At 39.6% G+C, this 25,614-nt stretch overlaps 3 protein-coding genes across 3 annotated transcripts; 1 reads left to right on the top strand and 2 right to left on the bottom strand.

The window, feature by feature from the left end:
• Positions 1 to 8,322: 8,322 nt before the first annotated feature.
• On the bottom strand, positions 8,323 to 10,385 carry LOC135082889 (uncharacterized). The gene is made up of 3 exons (XM_063977652.1): positions 10,333 to 10,385; positions 9,703 to 10,137; positions 8,323 to 9,316 (listed from the first exon to the last, which is right to left on the bottom strand). The coding sequence occupies exons 2-3, from the start codon at positions 10,090 to 10,092 to the stop codon at positions 8,456 to 8,458; spliced, it is 1,251 nt and encodes a 416-aa protein (XP_063833722.1). The 5' UTR covers positions 10,093 to 10,137; positions 10,333 to 10,385; the 3' UTR covers positions 8,323 to 8,455.
• A 762-nt stretch (positions 10,386 to 11,147) lies between these two features.
• On the top strand, positions 11,148 to 15,148 carry LOC135082852 (oocyte zinc finger protein XlCOF6-like). Its single transcript, XM_063977613.1, has 3 exons — positions 11,148 to 11,227; positions 11,340 to 11,492; positions 12,094 to 15,148. Exons 2-3 carry the CDS (start codon positions 11,379 to 11,381, stop codon positions 14,200 to 14,202), a joined length of 2,223 nt encoding a protein of 740 aa, XP_063833683.1. The 5' UTR covers positions 11,148 to 11,227; positions 11,340 to 11,378; the 3' UTR covers positions 14,203 to 15,148.
• Positions 15,149 to 18,805: 3,657 nt separating this feature from the next.
• LOC135083031 (uncharacterized) lies at positions 18,806 to 25,116 on the bottom strand. Its single transcript, XM_063977795.1, has 3 exons — positions 25,107 to 25,116; positions 24,927 to 24,962; positions 18,806 to 21,792 (listed from the first exon to the last, which is right to left on the bottom strand). Exons 1-3 carry the CDS (start codon positions 25,114 to 25,116, stop codon positions 18,806 to 18,808), a joined length of 3,033 nt encoding a protein of 1,010 aa, XP_063833865.1.
• Positions 25,117 to 25,614: the final 498 nt, after the last annotated feature.

Below are 25,614 nucleotides of genomic sequence, written 5' to 3'. Positions count from 1 at the left end.
CCTGATGGACACTTGCCATAAAATTAATGATTATGAATATTAAATCACAGCGATTTTATAATATGTCGTTTATGACAACATGGCGTCTAATGTATTGTGTGAATGTATGAACACCGATTCGCGAAAAATGTTTTGTATTGTCGTCACGCCGAGTCGCAGCCAAATAGTATAAAATAATAGAACAAGTTTTAGAAATACAACTCGGCATTCCACTTTTATAATATGCCCACATATTGCACGTAAATAAACAACATGAATCGTAGGTTGTTTCCACCCTTGTCATCTGACACATGAAATAAACTCCTATTGTATTATAGATATCGAAGCCGAATCGTATATAATATTAGAATGGGTTTTGGAGATCACTCGGGGTTCCACTTTTATAAAATACCTACATATTGCATAAAAATAACACGAATCATGAGTTTTCTTTTCACCATTTACATCTGACACGAGATAACAAACTCCTATCTCCATGACTACCGTCGTAGTCTATGCCAAAGACTACAATATTTTAAGCAAGAAGTTTCAAACCTTAGCGGCTACGGTAACCCCTGGGCCACATACATCATGATAACATTCGGTCGACACTGGAACGAAGTCTTGCGATTATGCAAAAAAGCATCGTATTCTAGTGCGGCTATATCACGTTCAACCGGGGTTTTAATTCGACTAAAGTCCTGACTAAAGACTGGAAGAAAATACGCCGCATTGTATGAGCACTTCGTGTTCGTTAAAGCGGCTTCAGATCTAGAGCCCACATAGTTTTCTTTCCAATAATATCCGCAAGTAGCGCTGCATGATCTTTACAACAAAAACGGCAATAGTTATTAAGGTGCCAAAATTATATGATTACTTTGGCACGGTATTATACACGTTCGAAGATTTGTCATTTTCATTCATTTCATCATCATCATCATCATTTCAGCCACAGGACGTCCACTACTGAACATAGGCCTCCCCCAATGACTTCCACATCGCACGGTTGGTAGCGGCCTGCATCCAGCGCCTTCCCGCTACCTTTATCAGGTCGTCGGTCCACCTTGTGGTGGGTTGACATTGCAGAATATGACTTTTGATAGGTTCATCATAGAATTCGGCGGGGATATCCTCACGGAGGAAGTTCGTAAAAGGGCGGAACAAGATCTTATAATAATGCAAGGCCGAAGCTGTAACGCGCGTGCTCCTACGTGTAATCCGGCGAGTATGCAATAAATAGTAATGTCTGGTAAATAGTGGTAATACGTATCGTTCGTTCGTTCGTTTCAGCCGAAAAGACGTCCACTGCTGGACAAAGGCCTCCCCCAAGGATTTCCACGAAGACCGATCCTGCACCGCTCGCATACAGGCACCTCCCGCGACCTTCACCAGATCGTCGGTCCACCTAGTGGGAGGCCTGCCCACGCTACGTCTTTCGGCTCGTGGTCGCCACTCAAGAACTTTCCTGCCCCAGCGGCCATCAGCTCTACGAGCTATGTGCCCCGCCCCGTCTATGTCTATATGCGCTACGATTACAGGGTATCATTTTGCATAGTCGCAAGACTTCACTCCGCTGCTGTCAAACCAATGTCGCATAATGTTATCGCAATGTGTGTGGCCCTTGGCCAAATCACAGAAGCCTATGCGAAGAAAGAGCACTTGAATGACAATGAAAATCAGGGTTACCATTTTATAAGATCTCCTCACTATTGAGGGTAACAAAGTAACATTAATAATCTAGCCATTAATTACATTTATTACCTATACGAGAAAGTAAAGCAACATGCGGTTTTATTTTAATTTGTAAAATATTTGTAACAGTTTGTTCCAAGTTTAGTTTTACAACAGTATTGCTGTTTCAGCTGTCACTGTGAAGCTTTGGGAAAATAAATAAATACAAAAAATATTAACATAAATATTTATTTAAGTTTTTATGTTCATTATCATAATATGCCAATTTAAGTTACACTGTGTGACAGTCTTTGACACTAAACAAACTCTTCAGCTTAATAATACCTACCTACAGGGCGTTTTTATAGTTACTCTTGCTGATGAAACAAGAAGGGTTGATTCTACTACTGAAATACAACTACTTTTCTTACAGGACCAATATCAAATTCTCAAAAAAATTCACATCCTCGTGATGGTGATAATTTCTATGGAGAGGTTTTTTTTTATATTCGGTCTCTTGGGATAAGTTATTCCATTTGAGCAGTAGAATTAATCCTTTTTATTTGATCACATATAAAAATAACACAAGTGTGTGTGTTTAGGAAAACTTCTTCTTTGGTATGGTATCACTACGGAGTTATAATGTCGGCAACTCTGTATCACTGACTTGTAACTTTCAAACAGTATGAATAATAAGGGCACCACATTGGTTTTCTTTCTGAAAAAAGGCTTTCACTTTTAGTACTAACCCTTTAGCACTATTTCATTGAAATAAAAAGACAATAAACGCACAGAAGACTGAAATTGAGTCAACTGACGTGACATTTATAATTTGTTGACATTATGACAGTTTGACAAGACTAGGGATTGAAAAAGTTTTAATTGAAAAAGTAAAATGACAATTTATTAAAACGATTCACAAGGATATAATCGATATAGCCCGACCAGGAACATAAAAACCCTCGCCATGTTGCGGAAAACTAATGGTACTAATTTCTTTTAATGGCAACAGTAACTGAAAACTTCATTGAAATGTCACCTTGCATGTCAGTCTATTGCTGTCAAAGTGTAAACAAACTTTATTTTAAATGTGCGCAATTGATTTTTTGAATTAAATTGCTAAAATATTTTTATATTCGTGAAAGAAAAGTGGTTCACAATGTGTTAAAGTATTTGTCGAAGAGAAATACTAAAGGTTCGGACAATATTTTCATTGAATAATGTTTCCGACAAAGGTTGTCAAATTGACTGACATGTTTATCGTATAGTACAGTCCACTATGAAAATTAGCTGTGGTTTGTTTCAACTACCTATTTTAAAGTTTTTTGTCACTTTCTAAGTGTTGAATTTTATGGAATTGGGAAAGAAGTACCGAGTTTGAAGCGTTCATGAGCAGACATTGCAGTTGAATATTCAAGTTCTGAATTTGATTATTGATGTATAATAAAATAAATCCTACTAGCTCGATTGATGGTTTCATTTAATTTATTTAAACCAGGTTACTTATAGTAATATTTTTTCGTTTATTTATGAAAATATCAAATTAGCCCGTAATCCTGAATCCTGATACATAAAGTTAGCCTATTAATTTAACACAGGTACGACTGTACTCAGTGTTGCACTATCAAATGCAATTGACGCGCCTCTATGCCAGGGTTTTTATGTTCCTGGTCAGGCTATAAAAAATATTTATAAAATGTTCTGATACTTGCCTGTAGCGATTATCCAATCCTGGTTTCTACTGAAAAACTACTTCGTGGCAAGATTTTAATAAAATAATAAAATCTTTATCTTCTCTTTCACAATCTATAAAAGTTCATTTGGTCTATTATTAATGTGCTATGAATGAGGGTTTTCGCGATTGAAAAATCCGCGAGATGGCAATACGTAGACGCGAGGTCCAAATGCTGCATGATTGGTGGATATCTGTCAATGTCATGTCAAAAATAACCAATCATGCAGCATTTGGACCTCACGTCTACGTATTGCCATCTGGCGGATTTTTCAATCGCGAAAACCCTCATTGGCATAGATCATGAGAGACTGGCAACTATACTAGGTTGATATATGTTTCTCACACTTCAACTGGCATTGGATTCAACATCGGATTCTGACACTTTTACAGTTATGATACCATGAATATCAGTTTATGGTCCTAATTATTTTTATTTTATTTACGACCTTCGACCAGTTGGACACTTTAGATAGCTTCTTGTAATAGTGTCAATATCTTTTTAGCTTTTAACGCAAATCTAGTCTTCAAAGCAGTTTAATCGATTTATTTTATTTTCAAAATCGATATTTTATTGTCTATGATGGCCGCAGGAACATCACTATACATGGACTCCCAGCAATAAAGTACGGTAATGCCTCGTACAGATTTTATCGGCAAAAATTATGGAACTTGATAGGTTTTAGACCATGCCACGCACCAAAACGTCCGGAAGTTGTAATAGTATTATAGAATAAACGTTAAAAGACTTATTTATTTAATTTTTCAATGCTTAAGTGTCCATTAGAACGAAAGGGTGCTTAATGTATTAAAAAAAATAGAAAATAATTATGATGGGTTAATGTTTTTGGGCGGTTTTTTAGGCGGTTTCTGACAATGTCCTTTACATCCCGAATGGTACCGAAACCGCTTACTAACAAATCCTTAAGGCCGCTGCGTGTAACGGTGAAAGGGCGTAATCATAGAAGTGTAAAGGCACCGGTTTCAAATTTTTTATTCGTTCGTTTCAGCCAAATGACGTCCACTGCTGGACAAAGGCCTCCCCCAAGGTTTTCCACAATGAACGGTCCTGGGCTGCCCGCATCCATGCTCTTCCCACGACCTTCACCAGATCGTCGGTCCACCTAGTAGGAGGCCTGCCCACGCTACGTCTTCCAGCCCGTGGTCGCCACTCGAGAACTTTCTGCCCCAACGGACATCGTCTCTACGAGCTGTGTGCCCCGCCCACTGCCACTTGATTTTAGCGATTCTGCGAGCTATGTCGGTCACTATGGTTCTCCTGCGGATCTCCTCATTTTCGATTCGATCACGCAGGGAAACGCAGCCGGTTAGAAAAAAACGTAATCTGTGGCTGAAAGAAAGGACGTCTTGGTACTGCTGGATGAAGACCTCCCTCAAGATTTTCCACAATGAACGGTCCTGCACAGAGTAGCCCGCATCCAGTTGCTTCCCACGACTTTTACTTAATCATCGGTCCACCGAGGGAGAGGCCTGCCAGCTTACGTTTACCAGTCTCTGGACGCCACTCGAAAAACCTACATTTCTGCCCCAATACCATAGCCATCAGTTCAACAAGCTCTATGTAGTTACAAAACATTTTATTGTATAAATAACGAAAAGCATTTTTAAGAAAAACTATTTCTAAGCTTTTTCTGGTAACAACCTAGAAACTTATCTTATCGATCTATTTGTTTTTGCTACATTTAGTTTGCGTGTAGCCTAAAATAGGGACCCTGGGCTAAAGGGGCCATGTTTAGTGCCTTTATTTAACCATTAAAACGCCTGAGGAGAAACGCAAGATGTTAACCACGAGACTTTTCTTAACGACGAAGCACTCTTATAACCCGGAAACGGATCGTAACCGTATCGAGACGGTCACTATTCTTTGTATGCAACACCGTACTGCAACGCACACTTAAACGCACCGTAAGGCCCAGAACAGACGGTGAAACGCAACTGCAACGAAACTGCAACTGCTAGTTACTTTTGAGTTGCATCTAAGTTTCTGCCATACGTCCGTTGAGAGACCACACATGACGCGACCAGTTTGAAACTTTCTTAACGTCAAAATACAGTAAAAAAAAATTGGCCAAGTACACAAAAGTTAACACAATAATATTTTAGAAGCAAGAAATTACTTCATCTAAAGTCACTTTTAATATTTTACATGTAGGGGACCCTAAAATTTTTTTTTATTATTTTATTTTATTTTACCGTTTTGTCGGCGTGATTAATATAAAATTACAGGTCTCTAGTGCCAATAGTTTCCAGACAGACAGACATATCGAAACTATAAGGGTTCCTTGTCAGGACTACGGAACCCTAAAAAGGTAGCCCGTAAGGGGCACTTTACATGTCTCCTTATCTTTTGGGCCTTACCAGAGCATCACAGCAAAAAGGAATCGATTATTACAACAACCACTGTTATAAAAGTCATTCATTACGCTATCGAGCCATCATTAATTACCTTCCACACTTTATCTCAACCCTTTCACACCTTATCTACTTAACCCTTTCGCACCTGCCAACTCCTCAATCAACGGAAAGATTTGTGGAGTCAGTTCATTCCACGGACTCGTTTGTATGTAAATGCGCCTTGTTCGTCTTACGGAACCCTCGGGAATAATTAGCTGATTCGATGCAAGTGGTGCTTGAATAGGTCTTGATTTCTCTTGAATTTGATTAACCGCCACACAGTGTGTTATGGGACTGTATAATCGGACATTCTCATTGATTTGATGAAACGTATAGAGCTCAGTTATACAAACATGATAGTAAAACTCCCGTTTGAAAATTCCACGTAGTTTTCGCGGTATAAAAATTCAAAGTTACCTATTTTTTTACTTCAAAATTATGCAAAAATATTCTCACTCGTTAACTAATAACATTTAATTCAGAATTGTTATAATACTTCATAGAGCTCTTAAAACTACACGTAATAAGCGTATTAAGTGCTTCGTAAACGCATTCATTTAATTAGGAAAAATGATTTTAGTGATTTTTGTTTTAATTTTTTTTCTCAATTATACCTTAATATATGCAAACATTTTTAATTGCAAGATATAGTCTGATATTTAATCTAATTGTATAAAAAAAATCAGCCTTAAATTCCGTGATATATTTGAGGAAAATCAAATTGAAAATATGCGAAATATAGAATTGTAAATTTCCCGTCACTTTTTAATAGCAATATTTCTTTTGGATGTTTAAATATCATCAGCTCGATTGTACCAAATTATTGTATTGACATTCGATTTACATAGGTTTCAAATCGATGAGATAATTATTAAAGGTAGGCTAAATTCGACTTTCTAGATTTGTTTACATACTTTTTTAGTTAGTTACTTACATACAACTTAAGTTAATATAAGAGTGTTATAAAAGAAAAAAGACTCGACTTGAGAACCTCCTCCTTTTTTTGAAGTCGGTTAAAAACAATGTGAATGTGACTTTTTAGAACCTTCAACACTGTGCACATAACAGGCGGGATTTGAAACTTTTTAGACATGAATTATTCCTTCCAAAATTGTCGACCCTAGACGCGTAAAAATTTTATTAAGACGTTTTATGTTTTTTCTCAAATATATCACGGAGTTTAAAGCTGATTTTATTAATACAATTAGATTAAATATCAGACTATATCTTGCAATTAAAAATGTTTGCATATATTAAGGTATAATTGAGAAAAAAAATAAAAACAAAAATCACTAAAATCATTTTTCCTAATTAACTGAATGCGTTCACGAAGCACTTAATACGCTTATTACGTGTAGTTTTAAGAGCTCTATGAAGTATTATAACAATTCTGAATTAAATGTTATTAGTTAACGAGTGAGAATATTTTTGCATAATTTTGAAGTAAAAAAATAGGTAACTTTGAATTTTTATACCGCGAAAACTACGTGGAATTTTCAAACGGGAGTTTTACTATCATGTTTGTATAACTGAGCTCTATACGTTTCATCAAATCAATGAGAATGTCCGATTATACAGTCCCATAACACACTGTGCGCCAGTTGAATACAAATTACGTAGATACTTACATTTGTAAAATCATTAGGTCACCCTTTTAGCACAGAATAATAAAATTAGTACTACAGATCTGTACAAATGTAAGTATCTACGTAATTTGTATTCAACTGGCGGTTAATCAAATTCAAGAGAAATCAAGACCTATTCAAGCACCACTTGCATCGAATCAGCTAATTATTCCCGAGGGTTCCGTAAGACGAACAAGGCGCATTTACATACAAACGAGTCCGTGGAATGAACTGACTCCACAAATCTTTCCGTAAATAATAAGTTGGGAGTATTCCTCGAGGAATACTCCCAACTTATTTTTCAAAAAAAGATCCGTAAATTAGATGTGGGAAGAGCCCATAAAGCTCTAATATGATGTCCCTAAAAGACCTAGGTATACTAGCATGAACTAGGATAGCGTGAAATTATATAGAGTTTGTTTAGTATACCTGGCGAACTTTGTACCATCTATGTTCATCAGAAATAATGGTGAGTTTTTCAAATCGGTACAGCACTTCATTCAGCCTGTTTAATACAAAGTAACAAGAAATCAATTATAATACTTAACTTAGTGTAGATAACGCTAGTCCAGCTAGTCGCGACATAGGACAACTAGCTTTTGCCCGTGGCTTCTTCACCCGCGTGAAATTTAGTTTGTCACATATCGTCATAAATTATAGCCTATATGTTATGCATTTCATCAAAATCCGTTTAGTAGTTTTTGTGTGAAAGAGTAACAAACATCCAGACATCCACACAAACTTTCGCATTTATAATATTGTTGTTTCAGCCAAATGACGTCCACTGCTGGACAAAGGCCTCCCCCAAGGTTTTCCACAATGAACGGTCCTGCGCTGCCCGCATCCAGGCTCTTCCCGCGAATTTATAATATTAGTAGGATTAAATGATACAAAAAAATGTAGGTCTTAATCAACAATTCTTATAACATTTATTAATTAGTTAACAAAATTGTATTCAGGCACAACATTCACCATTTTCTCTTGAAATGGCACTTTTCCTTGGCTAGTAAAGTAATTCTTATAATAACATTTATTAATTAGTTAACAATTGTAATTCAGGCACAACATTCACCATTTGCTCTTGAAATGGAACTTTTCCTTGGTTAATAAAGTAATTAGTGAAGCTCTCCCTTACACCTTTTCCCCTGCCATCTAAAATTTCTTCTGGTCCCTGGGGTACTGCGGCTAAAGGATGAGTTTCGTCCCAATTCAACCCTTCCTCTTTCAAACGCCATGAGGCTTTCTGGAACTTATAGTTAACCACATCCTCCACATCCAAAGATTCTTTTCTTAAATAATCATCATTAATTATTGTCTTCGCCAAATAATTGTGCAAGGCACAACATGCTATCACAATATCATTAGCATTCTCTACGTCTATATTCCGCTGTAGTACACCAAATCTCTCGTACAAGATCCCAAATGCATCGTCTACAACACGATATGCTCTGCCAAACCTGTAGTTAAATATCTTCTCTTCGCATGATACGTTATCCAACGGATAAGTTCTCATCATGTTCTCTATTACATAGTATGCATCTGACAAAAATACATATGGCATTGCCACGTCAGATGCAGGCAACGGACAATCCTTTGGTAAATTTATTGTTTCCTCAATCATATTTCCAAAAAATCCTGTAGCACTAAGAATTAACTTTTGGTCGTATCCACCGTTTGTGCCAATATCGACGTAAACAAATTCATGGTTTGCGTTGACCACTGCTATTAAGAGGACGCTGTGGAAGCCTTTGTGGTTCAATAATACTTCGCTCCCTTCTAATGGCTTATTGACGGCAATATGCCGGGCACTGAATGCCCCAGCACAATGATTGAAGTTCCATTTCTTCTCAAAATCATTAACAATGTCCAGCCACTCCTTCTCTTCTCTTGGGAACTGAAAAATACATGTAAATAAAAATGTTCTTTTAATTAACACATCACAGGCTATCGAGTTCAATTTGGGCTCATTTTAGTTAGCCCTTATAAGGAGGAAGTTAGGCCATATACCTACTTAGTTAACAGATAAACAGAAGTATAAATACCCTAATTCCTTTTATTGATCATCATCATCATTTCAGCCACAGGACGTCCACTACTGAACATAGGTTTCCCCCAAGGATTTCCACATTGCCTGGTTGGTAGCGACCTGCATCCAGTACCTTCCTGCTACCTTTATGAAGTCGTCGATCAATCAGTTGTTGGCATAAAGTTAATTTTTTTGATGCTAAACTATTATGTTTAGGCCTTAGTTAATTAATTAATAAAATATTTCTTGCTTACCTTAATATAAGGTTTAAGAGCCTTAAATATTGCTTTACAAGTCATTGGGATGTCTTTCACAAGTTCTGTAAGCGATAAATCACAACCTTGTGTCAATTCTTCCAAGCTACATCCACTGGCTAAATACTTCAATGTAAGCAACAGTAGCTCCACGACTTCGATTTCCTCCATATCTTTATCATCAGCTTGCATTATTGGTCGAACCATTGCTAATAACTTGAAAAAAGATGTATCATCCATCGATAGACGCCGGAGTCTGTAAAAATCAGTCTTGAGGGCTCTGGTCATTTTTATATACGCTTTGGTCTTTCTTGCCCTCTGTCTTTGTCTCGCCTTCTCTTCTAAAGCGGCGAATCTTAGTAATCCTAAATATAAGAAAGCACTACTCATCTTGAACACGGTAGTAGGCAATATAAATTTTTGGTAAATGTAAACCTGAAAAAAGTTGTACCATTCAGTTTTGTTTTAGCACTTGGCGGCCGACATAAAATAAGAATTGTAAAATTAATGAAAAGGATGTAAAAAAGTCTATCATCAATAACTTTCTCTCATTATCAGATCTGTGGATCTCACACTGCATCGCAGATGAGAGAGTATGTCTAAAGCACTGCATTACAAAATAATACGTACCTTAAAACTAGAAGTGTTCAATACATCACACGGTGAAATTATTGTTCATGAAAACAAACAACAACAAACTTTTGCATTTTTGCAAACTTTTTTTTTGTTTTGATTTTCTCTGACAGTTTGTAAAAAAAACGAAACGCTTCGAGGTTTTAAAAATGGATGTTCTATAAACGTGTCTAAACCCTTTACACTGCAGCACTGGCATTTTATTTATGTCTACTCCAATACTCTAATTCGTGCTCGATGGATTGAAACTTTTAGCTACTTTTAATTTGATATTTTCGTTATTTCCAATAATATAATTGTATTATTTATTTCATCCGAAACAACTTATTAAAAATCCATCATTTAAAGTATTTCAGTCTATTAATAAAATAAAATACAAATAGTGAAGCAAGCTTTATTAATCTATGGAAGTATGGACGGAAGTATTAAATCAGTGCTGTGTCGGAGTATCATTTCCGTTTTGTGTATCGGCGGCAAAACGAAAAACTAAAAGTTTATCATGAAAATTATGAAAAATCTAAAATAATTAGAAAGGCTTCCGTTCTTTTCTATTCTATTAAATTTAATGGATAATTAGCTCTTGGAAATTTATCTAAAATGGATGAAATACAAGAAATTTTCGCGAGTCAGCGCCCTCTCTGGACTCGTAGTAAAAATTGTCGGTAAGTACATCAGTGGGTCTAGACAAAGTGCAAATTATAATCGCAAACCAGTCGATAAGTGGTCGAAAAGCCCCTTTTTTGTATGGAGTTTTGACGGATTCGATTTTCGATTCGATCAAAAAGTGCGTTTTGTCTAGGGGGGCCGGTGGGGTTTTATTGCGTTGCGCCATTTTGTACGCTGTTCATCTCTCTTGTCTATAATTTTCGGATAGATCGACTTTATGGGCAAGGTCCGTAGATAATTTTTACTCTTTGGATACTAGTAAAACAATTTTACTCTTTGATTTGAATAATGTCCGTCAAAACAATGAACGCTGTTTGTGATTTTAATATTTTTTCCAGGTTTTCCTGGTGTGGTAATTATGTATACGGTGATATAAAATGGATACGTGGTCAAATTTGTGCCGTTCCTGTCTGTCTTCAAATACTACGGTATCTTTACTGGGTGCAGACGAGAGCATTTTGTTGAAGTTCTATGATATAACGACTATAGAGGTAAATATTGCAAAAAGTATCGTTATCTAACCTATTTAATTATGTCAGTCGCATTGCGAATGAGCATCGATATTTGAAATTGCAAATTGACAACATAACCTTAAAAGTTGCTTCATTTGGAGAATGATATTCCCAACTAAATCTGGTAATACCGATTTTTTAAAATAATAAGTTGTAAGTGATACTAAATACAAACTTAGTTGATTAACGTAACCTAATATTTGTGCTTCAACTTTATTAATTTACTAGCTTTCCGCCCGCGGCTTCGCCCGCGTGGAATTTTGTCTGTCACAGAAAAACTTTATCGCGCGCGTCCCTGTTTCAAAAACCGGGATAAAAACTATCCTATGTTCTTTCCCGGGACTCAAACTATCTCTATGCCAAATTTCATCAAAATCGGTTGCGAGGTTTAAGCGGGAAAGCGTAACAGACAGACAGATAGACAGAGTTACTTTCGCATTTATAATATTAGTTGGGATTGTCAATTTTATTGAGTTTAACATAAGACAACTTTATTAATAAATAAATAAATAAAATAGACTTGTTGACATTCGTTTAGGTTAATAGTTTTATATTGAATAATAGAAACTTTACATTACAGGTTAGTGCAGAAGACGGTCTGCCACAGAAACTGTGCGGTGACTGTTACTCATTACTGAATTCAGCGCACCAATTCAGAAAGCAGTGCATCAAAATGGATACGGACCTGAAACTACAGTTACAAGCGTTATTAGAACAGGCCAAAGACCAGTACAGCCAAGAGGCAGACATGGATGACATCAATCAAGAAGACGACGATGACGATATAGCCAATGATCCTGTCAAACAGTTGGAAGCAATCATAAAGAAAGAACCATCTGACAGTGACGATGACTGCTATTACGTCCTTGTTATAGATGATCCCAAAGATAAAGAAAATGAAAATGAAAATATTATACCAGATAAATCTATTGCACCAGACAAACCAGACTTTGAAACGACAATTGACATGTCCCACATTAAATCTGAATTAATCGATCCTGTACCAGCTGAAAATGAGCAGCCGATCGAACCGTTAGAAGAATTCAATCAAACTCACAACCAGTTTGAAAATACTATAGACTCGTTTCTGGTTTCAAATACAAAAATCCCAGTAAATGTTCCAGCAACAATATTGGAGAATGAGGAAGAGAGTCAAGATAATGATGATTATAATAATGTGATGGATACAGACACGCAAGACAGTAATTCGCAAGATCAAGGGTTACAGGAAATCCATGACGACCAATCTCAAATGGAAATACAAACTTATACAGGTAACATTGTCAGCAACTTACCCAATTCCAAGAATTTTATCAAAATATTAACTACAACAAATGCAGATGGCACTATAGTTCTTAAAGGTACCGATGGTATTGAGTACCTAACAGATTCCCAACTTGTACGAAGTGCTGACGGCGATCAGATGGATCAGGAGGAAGTTATTTTCTGCGAAGGAGATGATTCGTCGCCATTCCAAATACTCAAGTGCGAGGGATCCGAATTGGTGATTGAGTATGCACAAGTAGAAGATGGACAAATTGCAACTGTATTGCAACAAGAAGATGGTACATTTCTGTGTGATTGTGGGGAACAATTCGAAGATCTAGCTGAGTATGAAAAGCACCGGTATAAGCATAACCCAGCCGGTGAACATCTTTGTAATTTGTGCGGTAAAGGTTTCGAATCTGCTCAAATTTTGACCGGACATACACTACTTCATAGTGTCACTGGTATGTTGCTTTTATGTCCGTTTTGCAATCAGCCAATAAGAAGAAATGCATTGACTCAACATATAAAATATGCTCACAATAACATCAAACCTAAATGCAGTATATGCTTCAAGACTTTTGCTAACCCAAATAATCTAAAGCGCCACATGATGATCCACAGTGGGATCAGAGAATTTGAATGTGATATTTGCCACAAAAGATTCCACCAAAAAATATCAATGCAAACTCACAGATTGACTCACATGAATCCCTATTCTTGCAACCAATGCGATGAGACGTTTGAGAACAAAGAAGCTTTAGCTACACATAAAGATGATGGCAGCTGTGACAAATCTAAGATAACCAAAGTTAAAACTGAACTATTGAAGACTGTAAAGCAAGAAATCACTACCAGTATAGGCAAAGTGGTTGGCTACGCTTGTTCCCTGTGCAAGAAAATGTTTTCACTAGAATCTGCTTTAGAACAGCACGTTGAAAGTACACACATGATAGACCCAACAGAATTGATATGTTCGGAATGCGGTGAAGTTTTGCCTTCGAAGAAAGAAAAGCTCTCGCACATTTTGATACATAAGAATGCAAAGAATAAAACTGTTAAGCGATTTGAATGCAGCATTTGCGGTAAAGGATGCTCTAGTCAGGCAATGTTGATCATGCACGAAAGAGTTCATACGAATGAGAGGCCATATCCGTGTCAGCTGTGCTCTCTTCGATTCAAAACAAAGACTCATTTACGGACACATCAATTGACTCACACACGAGAGAAGAAGTTTGGGTGCTCTGTGTGTATGAAATTCTTTGCATTAAAAGGCAATCTGGTGGTGCACCTCAGAACTCATACTGGTGAACGCCCATACATCTGTTCGATTTGTGGAGAAGCATTTATAGATTCCAAATATTTGAAAAAGCACAAACTAAGAAAACATGCAATAGAAAATGTTCCATGGAACAAATATTAGTACTGTTTCAAACTATAGTCTTAATTTTTCAGTTTTTGTGAATTTTGTAGACAAAACTATTTGAATTTCATGGAATGCATTCTTTTTCATGGTCACTGGAATAATTTTTGTTTGTATAATTATGTGCACTAGGTTTTACTTTTATTTAAAGATAGCCTGTGGCCGTTTTCTTGTAAATTTTGCTTAAAGCAAGTTGAATGATTGTGTTAGTCAGTCATTTGTATGTTATTTATAGATCTCCACTATGATTTTTCTACTTGTAAATATGGCATAATATTTTAAGCTTAATCTAAAGTAAAACTTTGAAATGAACTGAATTTTAGACTTGTTCCCAGCTTTTTATAGTAATGGTTATAAGTTAATCATATTTATTGTTGACATTTTGTGATAATTGTCAATTTCAGCTTGAAAGTTTTACATACACAGGTTGTAAAATTAGAATAATGCATTGATACAGACTCCACTTTTTTTTTGTCAAACCAATGTTCATAGATATTGTTCATTAGTTAGTTTTTTTTTTGCCAAGTCAATAACTTATACATAGTTACATACATACCTAGATAATAGTCTATCAGATAGACTAGAGATATTTAGAAATGGCCAAAAGTTTTTACATAGTTTTTTTAATATCATTTTGATTAGTTGGAGAGCAATACTACTATGTTTGAACCAAATAATAAATTTTTCTTTCTTTCAATATTTAAAAAAATGGTCTGTTAGAAAATACTTCGTAAAAATAATATCTTAACATTTAAGTCGGTTAGTTTAAATACTCTTTTCATGTTTGGCCTTTTCTAAATATGTACAATTTAGTGGAATTTGATATTTTTATAGCAGTCTAGTGTGTATTGGTCTTGTTTCGCTGAAACGTGCTTTGATGGTATGGTTAATGTTATGTTTTAGTAATAGGTTGAATATTTAATCTTAATAAATCACTGAAGTGAAATTGGGCGTTTTATTAACCCATTTAGACCGATAATTATTTTTGTAAATAAAAATCGTTTTTTCAGCAAAAACTTACAAAGGAAAGCCAAAAAATCATGAAAAAAATATTTAAAAAAATAATCCATAAATAGGGGGCCGTGGGGAGCCCGTACCATATAGGGTACAGTAGGTCTATAAGCAAGCAAAACAGTCGTTGTTCAAAGAAGATTTTTATTTATTTTTGTATGATATAAAATAAAAATAAAATCACATGATCACTAGTATCACACTTAGCATATCTTGTAAGACGTTTTCTGTGATACTAACCACATTTGGTTCTTTTTTCCCGAAGAAGACCTGGCTTCTTCTGATTTGTTACGTTTAGTGCTATCCATAACCGCATTTAGCAACACGATGATGGAAATTTAGAAAATCCATCGAAGAAAACTGAGGGTTATTATTTACATTGACACTATCTTTATCGCCTAAATCTTCGTCAATCTGATCATCATTAGCGGTCATCTGACAAGACAGCAGTAGAAAAATACCAAGACTGCTTTATGTTTGCTGAAATTATCAAATTTTTCATGAGTTGTGGCAATATAGTGATGCATCAATAGCCTAAAACAAATAATAATAATAAATAATAAATTATTAAAAAATATTTTTTCGCATGATTTACTCATGTATAGACCTACTGTACCTTATACGGTACACCTGTTTTAGACTGGAATAAACTGTATAAAAATAATCTCAATAATATTTTTTTTATAGTCATGATATCTATTGTACTCTATTTTTAAATAAAATTGATAAATAACATAATTTACCATAAATAATAAGAAAATATACCTTCTTAAATACATTGTAAATATTTTTTTGGTTTTCTGTCCAGTAATTTCATAAATATTTCCGAAACCACTTGTTAAAACATATTTTTAAATATTTTTATATAAAATAATCACTTTAAGCTTACTGTCACAATCATTTTTACAAATTAACAACAGTTTGGTACTTCGAAATATTTTCAAAAAGATACCGTACCACATAGGGTACGGTAGGGCTAAATGGGTTAAAATATTAATGTTAAATTATGTCAGTTTTTAGTTACTGTTCGGAGGAATTTTTTAAACGTTTATTTCCTACGCCAGAACTGTTACTTAGCGCCATCTGTTGGTACTTCAACCAATCAATATTACTATAAATTTCGATAGATGGCGTTCTGAAAAATTTTACAAATGCTATTTACAGCACCAGGAATCGACATTATTCAACAATAGATGGCGTTAGGTGTCTCAAAAACAAGTAGAATTTTATTTTAATATGTAGGCTAGCTTACCTTTCACTCGTTTTCGGAGATTTCATTTTCATTAGATTCAGATTCATGAAGGGTTCAAAACCTTTTCTTTTTATAAATGGTTATCAGTAAGCAGTAGGTGTTTAGTAGACACCTACAACAAAAACATGTCGGTAGTCGGTACGCACTGTCTGTAGATCTCACACGACGACGCGTCATGTTTACGACAAAGCAAGGTCGACGCTCTTCGCCGTTTTAACTTTCTGTCCAGCCTGTTTGACATGGGCCATTCACCATTGACCCCTCCAAGTTTATGCCAGCCTGGTACCCACGAAGCATAATCAAGAAAAGTTTTTAGTTCAAGTTCAAAGAAAAAACAAAGTAGAACACATTCTGTTAAAGTTTTCAACTTAACACAGAAGCCGGTTAAGTTTTATGTATAACTTACCAGGTTACTCCCATAATATGCGCTTTATGAAAAAAGTTATGATGGTTACGTGCAGTGCAGACTTACTGTAAGTCTTGGGTCTTGGTTTGTAAATGGAAGCATAAAGTAGTTGTTGTAAAGAACTACGGCCTTCAGCAAGTATTTTCAGTTTTTCTTTCCTCTTTATGTTCTTTCCTTCGTTTCAGCACTTGAAGCCTGCCCACAGCTACGTTTTAAGTTTCCGGCACTGAAAATAAATAAAATGCATCCCCTTTAAGTACGAATATTGCGTATTGTAGGTATAAACTGACTCAAAAATCTCCATGCTCGGTGGCATTGTAACTATCGTCCAATTTGCGATCGACTGCTGAGAAGTAGTCTTCGCGAATAGGGCTTCCAAAGAGCTGAGAAAGATCCTACTTTTTTTGCAAATCGAGCATTCATGGACTGGCTATAAAGAGAGATTTACATAAAAATATTTTTCTGGAAAATCCCGCACTAGTTTCACATTCATAATTTTGTTTTCATTGCGACAGAAGTGTTACATTGACAAAAACATTATTAAATGATGATTTCCACAGAAGTTTTTTTTACTTGCAATCTTTGGCCTTAATTTTTTATATGTAATGTTATAGTTACAAGTTTTTAAATCCCTAAAACTTGGAAGCCCTATCGCTTCGTGAACCTAGAGTTGGATACAGTAAGTTGCGTTGCGACCTTTGTAGATCCGAACTCTACCTTTGTGGGGTATTATAATAATAAGATAATAACGCTAGGATTTTCTGCGGTCTTTTGATATCGTATCTGATATGAAAATTTATTTTATAACCTGTTGCTTTTCTCCAGAACCTCTTCACTTGCTATAAACTTTAACAGTGTTTAAGTATCAATCTTTCGATTTAGCTATCCTACAATACCTATTATAAATGCGAAAGTTTGGATGTCTGGATGTTTGTTACTCTTTCACGCAAAACCTACTGAACGGATTTTGATGAAACTTTACAGTATTATTGTTTATAACCCAGAATAACATATAGGCTATAATTTATGACGATCTGTGACAAACTAAATTTCACGCGGGTGAGACCGCGGGCAAAAGCTAGGGTAGAATAATTACTAGTCTTTTATTATAACCGACTGCAGAAACGAGAATAATGTTTTCGCAGTGGACATAATCTTTATGATCATATTATTCACCTACTTTCTTTGATGATATTTTATTGATATTTATATTCGGGGTTGATTCCATTGTTTTACGTCGAGGTTCGCTAATATTGTAAAGTAAAATAAATGAATAATACCTACCCCCATTCTAGCGGTTAACTGAACGTGTGTACCTTACTAATTAGTCGCTTGGAGTCGGGGCGGGGATTTTTTTAATTAAACACAGGAGGTAAGCCTGTTTCATAGCAAAAATATATCGGCCAAAAAAAATTTTTTTTTTTTAAATCTTCCTTGAATCCTTAAATTATTTATTAATCTAAGCTCTAACCAAGTAAGTTTGATATATCATGCAATGGTTAGTTCTTTTACTACAGTAAATAAACGGCCAAGCCACATAATTTTGACTTATGTGCTTGGCTTGGCTAAGCTTGGCTCTACATGAGATCTAATATTTTTTTGAGTTTTTGACAGTGTGAGTCATATATGTCTTGCCTTGGCAACATTTTACACGAAAAAGTTTTTATATGGGATACGTATTTACTACTTGTAGTAGATACTTGTATCACGTATCTTTTTTAAATTAGTTACCGTTATTTATCGGCATGGATTTCTGTGCCGGACGGTATGGGGTTGCAACCCTGTGCGGACCCTTGATACCGTACGCCGACACGGCGCGATGCGGGGTGCAGCGCGAGCGGGAGAGCGAGACGAAGGGGGCGGGGAGCGCAGAAATAATAACTCGGTTGTGGTTGAGACTGTGACCGGTTCCTCGGAGCAGTGGCGAGAGCTTGTTACCCGTCAGGCACCCGGGCGAAGTTCAGATTAAATCCCAAGGTGTCGCAGGTCGGCCTCCAGGTGAGGCCCAGGACCTTCTCTTCGATGTCTTCAAGTGTGACGTCCCGAGTGGCGGCAGCTTCCGCCCGATGGACTTCTAGTACTTCGGAGCGATTCGAGGCCCACTTGGCCAAATGAAAATTGGCATCCGCGTGCACTGTGCGCACGTCGGTGCTCACTCTAACTGCTTCTTCAACTGTTTCAAAACTCTGGAGATAATCATCCATGTAGTGATGACGCACGATGGCTTCGGCTGCGTCCGGATGGTCGGCCCGATGACGCTCGGCGTTGTGATTCTTGACAAACAACGCCGTGCACGGTGAGCAAGCTGCTCCGAAGATGACCGACTTCATCCGGTACTCTGTGGGCGGTCCCTCCCGCCGGTGTGAGCGCCACAAGAAGCGCAGCGCATCTCTATCTTTCTCGTGAACTTGTATTCGCAGGAACATCTCTTGTATGTCCGCGGCGACGGCGACGGCGTGCTGGCGAAAGCGCATCAGCACCCCCGGCAGCGACTGCAGGAGGTCCGGACCCGACAGCAGGTGGTCGTTCAGGCACGTACCCTTCGTGCGAGCGGCGGCGTCGAAGACTGGCCTCACCTTCCCGGGCTTGGCTGGATGGAGCACCGGGAAGTGAGGCAGGTACCAGATGCGCCCGGTGGTCGATGGTGCGGTGGCGGCTTCCTCTGCGTATCCTTTTTCTATCAGCTGTGTCATCTGCCGCTCGTACGCCGCCCCGAGCTCCGGCTGCTTGTCCAGCTTGCGCTCTGTGCTGTGTAGGCGCGTCAAGGCCTGGTCGTAATTGTTGGGCAGCTCGGGGTGGTCGGTGGCCCAAAGTAGGCCCGTTTCGTAGCCCGCTGTCGGCAGCTTGATGGTTTCACTCTCCAGGATGCGAAGCGCCCGCTCTTCGGGGTCGGCGCGCGTTTTCTTGGGCGTCACGCCCAACGATTCGATTGCGAAATGCTTCTTGATCATTTCTTCTATTCTATTGTCGCTCTCTTCATTGAGCCTGTATACGTGGTGGACTGTGTGCCCCAGGCTCCGGCTGCTTGAGCCGTGGAGCACCCACCCCAGGGGTGTGCGGGACGCCACCGGTTCTGTTGCGGCGCCACGTCGTACCTCGTTGGCCAGTAGGAGTTCCCAATTGTCCTGCCCGATCAGGATAGTGGGCCGCGCCTCCGCATACCGCACTCGCGTTTCGATATCTTGAAGGTGTTGATATTTTGACAAGTCTCGGTCAATGTGCTGGGCCGCCAGTCGTAAGTTCTTGATAGTGCGGCCTCGCAGGGAGTGCTCTTCATCCTGTCCTCGTAGCACAAGTTTCACTCGTCGCGAGTCGGTACGCGTGACGCGGGCCCCCGCTATAGCTTCTATGCTCAATGGGTCTATGGGTCCTGTAGCGCCCGCGCGCTTAGCCAGGTCTTCGTCTACGAGTGTGACTGTAGAGCCGTCGTCTAATAGTGCGAATGTGTCTATATTGGCCTTGGGGCCCACCACTGTCACTGGTAGAATTTTGAGGAAACTTACGGTTAACTTTCCAGATGAGTTTGCTGCTGTCACTGTTTCACTCCGGTTGGCTGGCACTTCGGGTTTCTTGAAGTGCAGTAATGGGTGGTGGGTCCTCTCACAGCCGTCCTCTCCACACTGACGGTCTTCACACTTATGCCCCCCTCTCCTGGGGTTCAGGCAACGGAAACATAGTCGATCCGCTTTCGCTATGCTCCATCGTTCACTGTTGTTCGCACGCACAAATTTTCTACACTTGTCGGCGCTATGGTTCGGTAAACTGCACACTGGACACTTTTCGCTTCTGTTGTCGCACTTTTCGCTGTCACTCCGACTGTTGTAGGCGCGCTGCGGCCGGTTGCGTGGCGCCGCGCGCTGCTGCTGCTCCTCGGCGCCGCCGACGAGCTCGGGGTCTGCGTACTTCCCGCACGCCTCCGCCTCCCTGGTCACGAAGCGGTGAAGGCGCACGAGGTCCGGCTCCTCTGGCGGCTGGTCCCGGCTGAAGTCGAACCACCGGTACCGCAGCGACGGCGTCAGCTTCTCTGTCACTTGCTTGACCACTTCCGGATTGTACATGTACTGCGGCTGCTGGAGTGCGCGGAGTGTAGCGACGCTGTTTTTTATTCGACTCGCGAACTGTATTATGTCCCGTGGCGCATCTGTAGGCTTCTGTACGTTGCGAAGTCGTTCGAGCTCGGCGAGCGCAATCGTCTCCGGTCTGCCGAATCTTGTCTCGAGTTCGCCGATTATTTCCGCCGGGCTAGTGTTTACTATGAGTAAACTGCTAACCGCTTCCTTGGCTTTTCCTTTCAAAGCCCGTCGCAGGCGGGCTGTATTCTCGATTTCTGTGAAGTATCTCTCTGTTTCTTGATAGCCCGCTCTGAAGGCGAGCCAGTCGAGATGCGAGCCCCCGAAGGGCATCAGTTCTCCGATGAATCGCGGCGTGGCCCCATGTGGGCGCGCGGCCTGCGCGATGGCGGCCGCCAGCTCGTTAAGGTCGAATTGTCCCTCGGACCGATGATACCCCGTTGCTGCTGGCGGCGGCTTCGATGACGACGATTGCTTCAACTGTACGCTGTGCGGCGGCGCCACGCCCGATAGCGGCGCGGCGAGCTGCTGTGCGATCGATACGCCGGTCGGCAGCGCGTGTGGCGCGCCGGGTGGCGGCGGTGGTGCGTGTGTGTGACACGCCGGGCGGCGGTGCATGTGGCACGCAGTTTGAGTCTGGCTATCTTCTGTTTGGCGCGCGCGATCCTTCGCGCACGGTCTGATTTCGTCGACGACGCTCTTGCTGCGTCGTCGTGCTGCTGTTGCGACGACGGTGGTGGCGGTGGTGGTGGCGCCTCCGACGGGGAGCCGGGCGGCTCGATATGCCGCACCGGTTCCGGCGCTGACGGCCTCGGGGCCGCCACTGACTGTGACGCGGTCGCGGGAGCGCTCTCCTCAGGGCGCTCCTGTGCCTCGATCGGCTCCGCGGGTCTGCCTCTACTCCGAGTCACCGGCATTTTACTACGCTCCCCTTGCTTCCGGTTATGAAGCCGATGAAATTTCCCACTCGCTTTTGCTGCCGAAGTGTCCAATCCGGCTCCGAATGGACCAATGTGCCGGACGGTATGGGGTTGCAATTGCAACCCTGTGCGGACCCTTGATACCGTACGCCGACACGGCGCGATGCGGGGTGCAGCGCGAGCGGGAGAGCGAGACGAAGGGGGCGGGGAGCGCAGAAATAATAACTCGGTTGTGGTTGAGACTGTGACCGGTTCCTCGGAGCAGTGGCGAGAGCTTGGTGTTGTAGCTTGTTGAGGAGAAAACGCGGAACTGACTGGGTCCGGATGGCACCCCGATATTTATTTACTTTCATTAGAGTGAGAAAACCTCGTTGCCTCTCGCTCTAATGAAACAGCAAATCTATTGCCCTCTCTTTCTAATTTAGACCCCCCCTGGGCGGCAATACCGTATAGAGAGCCTGTTTTTTATCTATTCGGTGACCTATTTTTTAACTATGACCTTGACCTAATTCTTATCGGATTCTAATTAGCTCTTCCACTATTCTTTGGAATCTATGTTATTTATTTTCAGACAAATTACTTCTTACTATTCGATAGGTAAATAAAGGTACACAGGTACAGGGTTAATTACTAATAAAGCATTTGTACAAAAATTAGGGCTCATTTGGCCACACTATTTTACATTAATTGCCTTTATGGCTAATTAAGATTATCACCAATTAAAAGTAAATAACTATAAAGATCTACACATAATTATCTATCTAATATACATACTATAAATACGACTCGACATACATAACTATGCGAAATTACAGGTTTAATCGATATACATAAAACAAAGGGCTATCAAATTATACATTTCTATGGTTTTCTAAAATAAACTATGATTTATACATCTCCAATATCACATACGTCTATTAATTAGTAATTAATTAGAGACTTTACACATTAACTGAGAACTAATTGCGAACCAACAAAGAGAAAGTGGACTGTATTACGAAGTTATCGACATTTAAACTATACAAACTTTATAAAACGAAATAAAAATGAAACAACTATGAAACAAAAACGAAACAATTATTTACAACTATTTTACGGTACGATTCGGAGGCCGTCCGTCGTGCACAATTTCTAAGAGCTTTTTTTTACCACTAAGGCCCGAAACTGCGTTAAGGCGCTACCTCGTAAAAGTTTTCGGCCGACTGAATGCCTCGCACACAGAGGGATAGAAATATGATTTCTCAGTGCGAGGAAAGGGACAGCAATAGCGCGCGCGGCGCGGAATAAAATAACGTAAGCGACAAAAATCGGAAATCATGTATTTATTGAAAAACCAAACACTATTTAAAGAAAATAACTCGACCAGTACTTAGAATATGTTATTACCTTACCAATATACAAAATTTGGTATTGAAATATTAAACTATCTGCTTATAAAACGAAAAACCGAGTAATAGAAGGGTCATCTTTGGATTTTTTTTCTATCGAGAAAATTGTTTCCATTCATGTTTCGGCTTCGACCAGACACTAGATTTATTAGTCAACTATGACATATTTCAAAATAAGAACATAAGTAATAAGAAAAGTACGATTAAAACTAATTCTGCGCTTCTTTAAAACGCCCAATATTTGCAAGGCATCACCTTAAGCGGACGACCGCGCGGTTTCATACGAAAGTCCCCCGCGCGGGTGCCCGCGACGGAGCACTTTGTATGAAACCGCGCGGTCGTCCGCTTAACCACAGATTAATAATAGTAGTACCTGCTTAACGCAGTTTCGGGCCTAAAACCACCATGTTTTTGATCCAGTCTTGTCGGGCTGTTAATCAGTATGGACAAATAAAATCGGGCCCATCCAACTATATCGGCCGACTAAAAGTCTGTATCTGCGAGGTCTTACGCCCGTATAACCGATGCTTGCTTAAGTGAAGCAGCAAATCGAGCGCACAGCGTTGAATAGAGCTCTGTGATTGGTTCGAGAGTCACCCTGTGCGTCCACGCGCACTGTGAGACCTCATAGTGATGTTTGTGAACGGGCGTTGAACCTTTTTTTTATGCATAACATGGCTGGTATTTGACCACAATCGCACCTGATGTTAAGTGGGATGCAGTCTAGGATGGTACATATCTGCCCTGCAAGTGCCTATTCACTCTCGCCTTGAAAAGACCCGGATTATAGTCTTCGGGAAAGACAGCAGCAGGCAACAAATTCCAGTCCCTAGCCGTTCGCATTATAAAAGAGTCATCGAAACGCTTAGTGCGAGCTGGTGGAATGTCAACAATATAGGGATGGTCCGCTAACCTGCGTCTGGTGAACTCAAATTTCTAGAAAATAATAGCCTACCTATAGGTTATATACATCATTTTGAGCGCCATATTTTTGCCTACACCCCCGTAACATTTTGAGACCCCTAGCACCCTTCCTGGCGATTTTATTCAATTTTTTAGATTTTTAATATTGACTTAGAATTTTTTCATACAAAAATTTATAACTTGGTAATTTTTGGTCGGTTTTTCAAAATTTTTTCTTATAAATAGGTTCACCCTTTTCGGTTTAGCACTCCCGTGACGTTCGATTGACATCGTTTCATACTAAATTCCGCTTTTTTGGTGGTCTTTAGTGTTTCTTTTGGGATCTGAGACGGTTTTTGGGCGTCATTTTCAAAATTTTCTAGGGCCACCCCCGGCGTTTTTCAGCTTTTTGGATTCGTCTCGGCGAGCCCTATCCATAGACACCTCATTTGTTGCGATCGGAGGTCAAAAACTTTAAAAAACAGCCCGCCCACCCACCCTTTTCTCTTTTACTAGGTTAACTTTTTAGTTTGGGCCAAAAATTATTATTTCGGTTTTCGGTTGTTTTGGGTAGGGTCGACACTTAGAAACATTTTGACGCTATTTGAGTTTAGTTTGTAAGTATATTTAGGTCTTTTTGACAAATAATTTAATTTTATACATTTTTAAACACTAGATAATTGTGACCGCTCCTGACTGCGAAGTTGTAGCTCCCGGTATCTGAAAAGTAAATCAACGTATAGTATAAAATAGGAAGACAACTTAGTAACTTACCGGGTGCTGCGACGGCTGCATACTGTGCTCGGGAACCTGAAACAAAAAAGCACATTTTAACAAATATTTATTATTTTATATACAACTTTTACAAACTTTTATTTTAACTTGTGTTTTACTCCACGCGGTCATATAGACCTAAATTATTTTATTTCATATTTTTTTGTAACTGACACGTACCTCTGACCATAATATGTTTGGGTTTAGAACTCCAGCAAAAAGGGTCAGTGACGCAAACCAGCAAAAGTCTCCGGATTCCCCGCCTATCAGAAGACCGGGGAAAGTGAGACGCAGCGTCGGGGAGTGGGAGGCGGGGAAAGCTGGGCTTTCCTCCGCTTCTGACTCGACACCGCCGCAGGCCGAACTTCCGAAAGCCCCCAAGAAACCCGCGCCAGTGCGCCGGGCTTCAGTGGAGGCAGCTTCGGCGAGCTCACCCAAAGTTCCCACTGCCACTAAGGATCGGACAGCCGATGCCAGAGCCTCCCTTCAGAAGGCGAAGATGAGCCTTAATACCGCACGTAATCTGAGGGGCGACATTAAGACCACCGTAATTAAGGCTCTGGATCGGCTGTACCAACTCGTCAAGGAGTCTGAGATTGATCGGAAGGGGAAGGCTCCCAGCAAGAGCATGGTTGAGCCTGAACCCGAGATAGAGAAGGAAAAGGATAGGGGAGAGGAAAGGAGACTC

The sequence above is a fragment of the Ostrinia nubilalis genome, chromosome 22 (assembly GCF_963855985.1).
Source record: "Ostrinia nubilalis chromosome 22, ilOstNubi1.1, whole genome shotgun sequence".
In the NCBI taxonomy this organism is placed as follows: Eukaryota; Metazoa; Arthropoda; class Insecta; order Lepidoptera; family Crambidae; genus Ostrinia; species Ostrinia nubilalis.
The sequence above is the reverse complement of the archived record's forward strand: the minus strand, read 5'-3'. Positions and strand labels throughout refer to the sequence as shown.

What these genes read in the sequence shown, in the direction of transcription:
- LOC135082889 (XM_063977652.1), bottom strand. Translation starts at nt 10,092, where the DNA reads ATGAGTAGTGCTTTCTTATATTTAGGATTACTAAGATTCGCCGCTTTA. An exon ending in CTCTTAAACCTTATATTAAG is followed by an intron (nt 9,317 to 9,702) that starts GTAAGCAAGAAA and finishes TGTATTTTTCAG; the next exon opens with TTCCCAAGAGAAGAGAAGGA.
- LOC135082852 (XM_063977613.1), top strand. Translation starts at nt 11,379, where the DNA reads ATGGATACGTGGTCAAATTTGTGCCGTTCCTGTCTGTCTTCAAATACT. An exon ending in ATGATATAACGACTATAGAG is followed by an intron (nt 11,493 to 12,093) that starts GTAAATATTGCA and finishes TTTACATTACAG; the next exon opens with GTTAGTGCAGAAGACGGTCT.
- LOC135083031 (XM_063977795.1), bottom strand. An exon ending in TGCAGCCGTCGCAGCACCCG is followed by an intron (nt 21,793 to 24,926) that starts GTAAGTTACTAA and finishes CGCCCTGAGGAG; the next exon opens with AGCGCTCCCGCGACCGCGTC.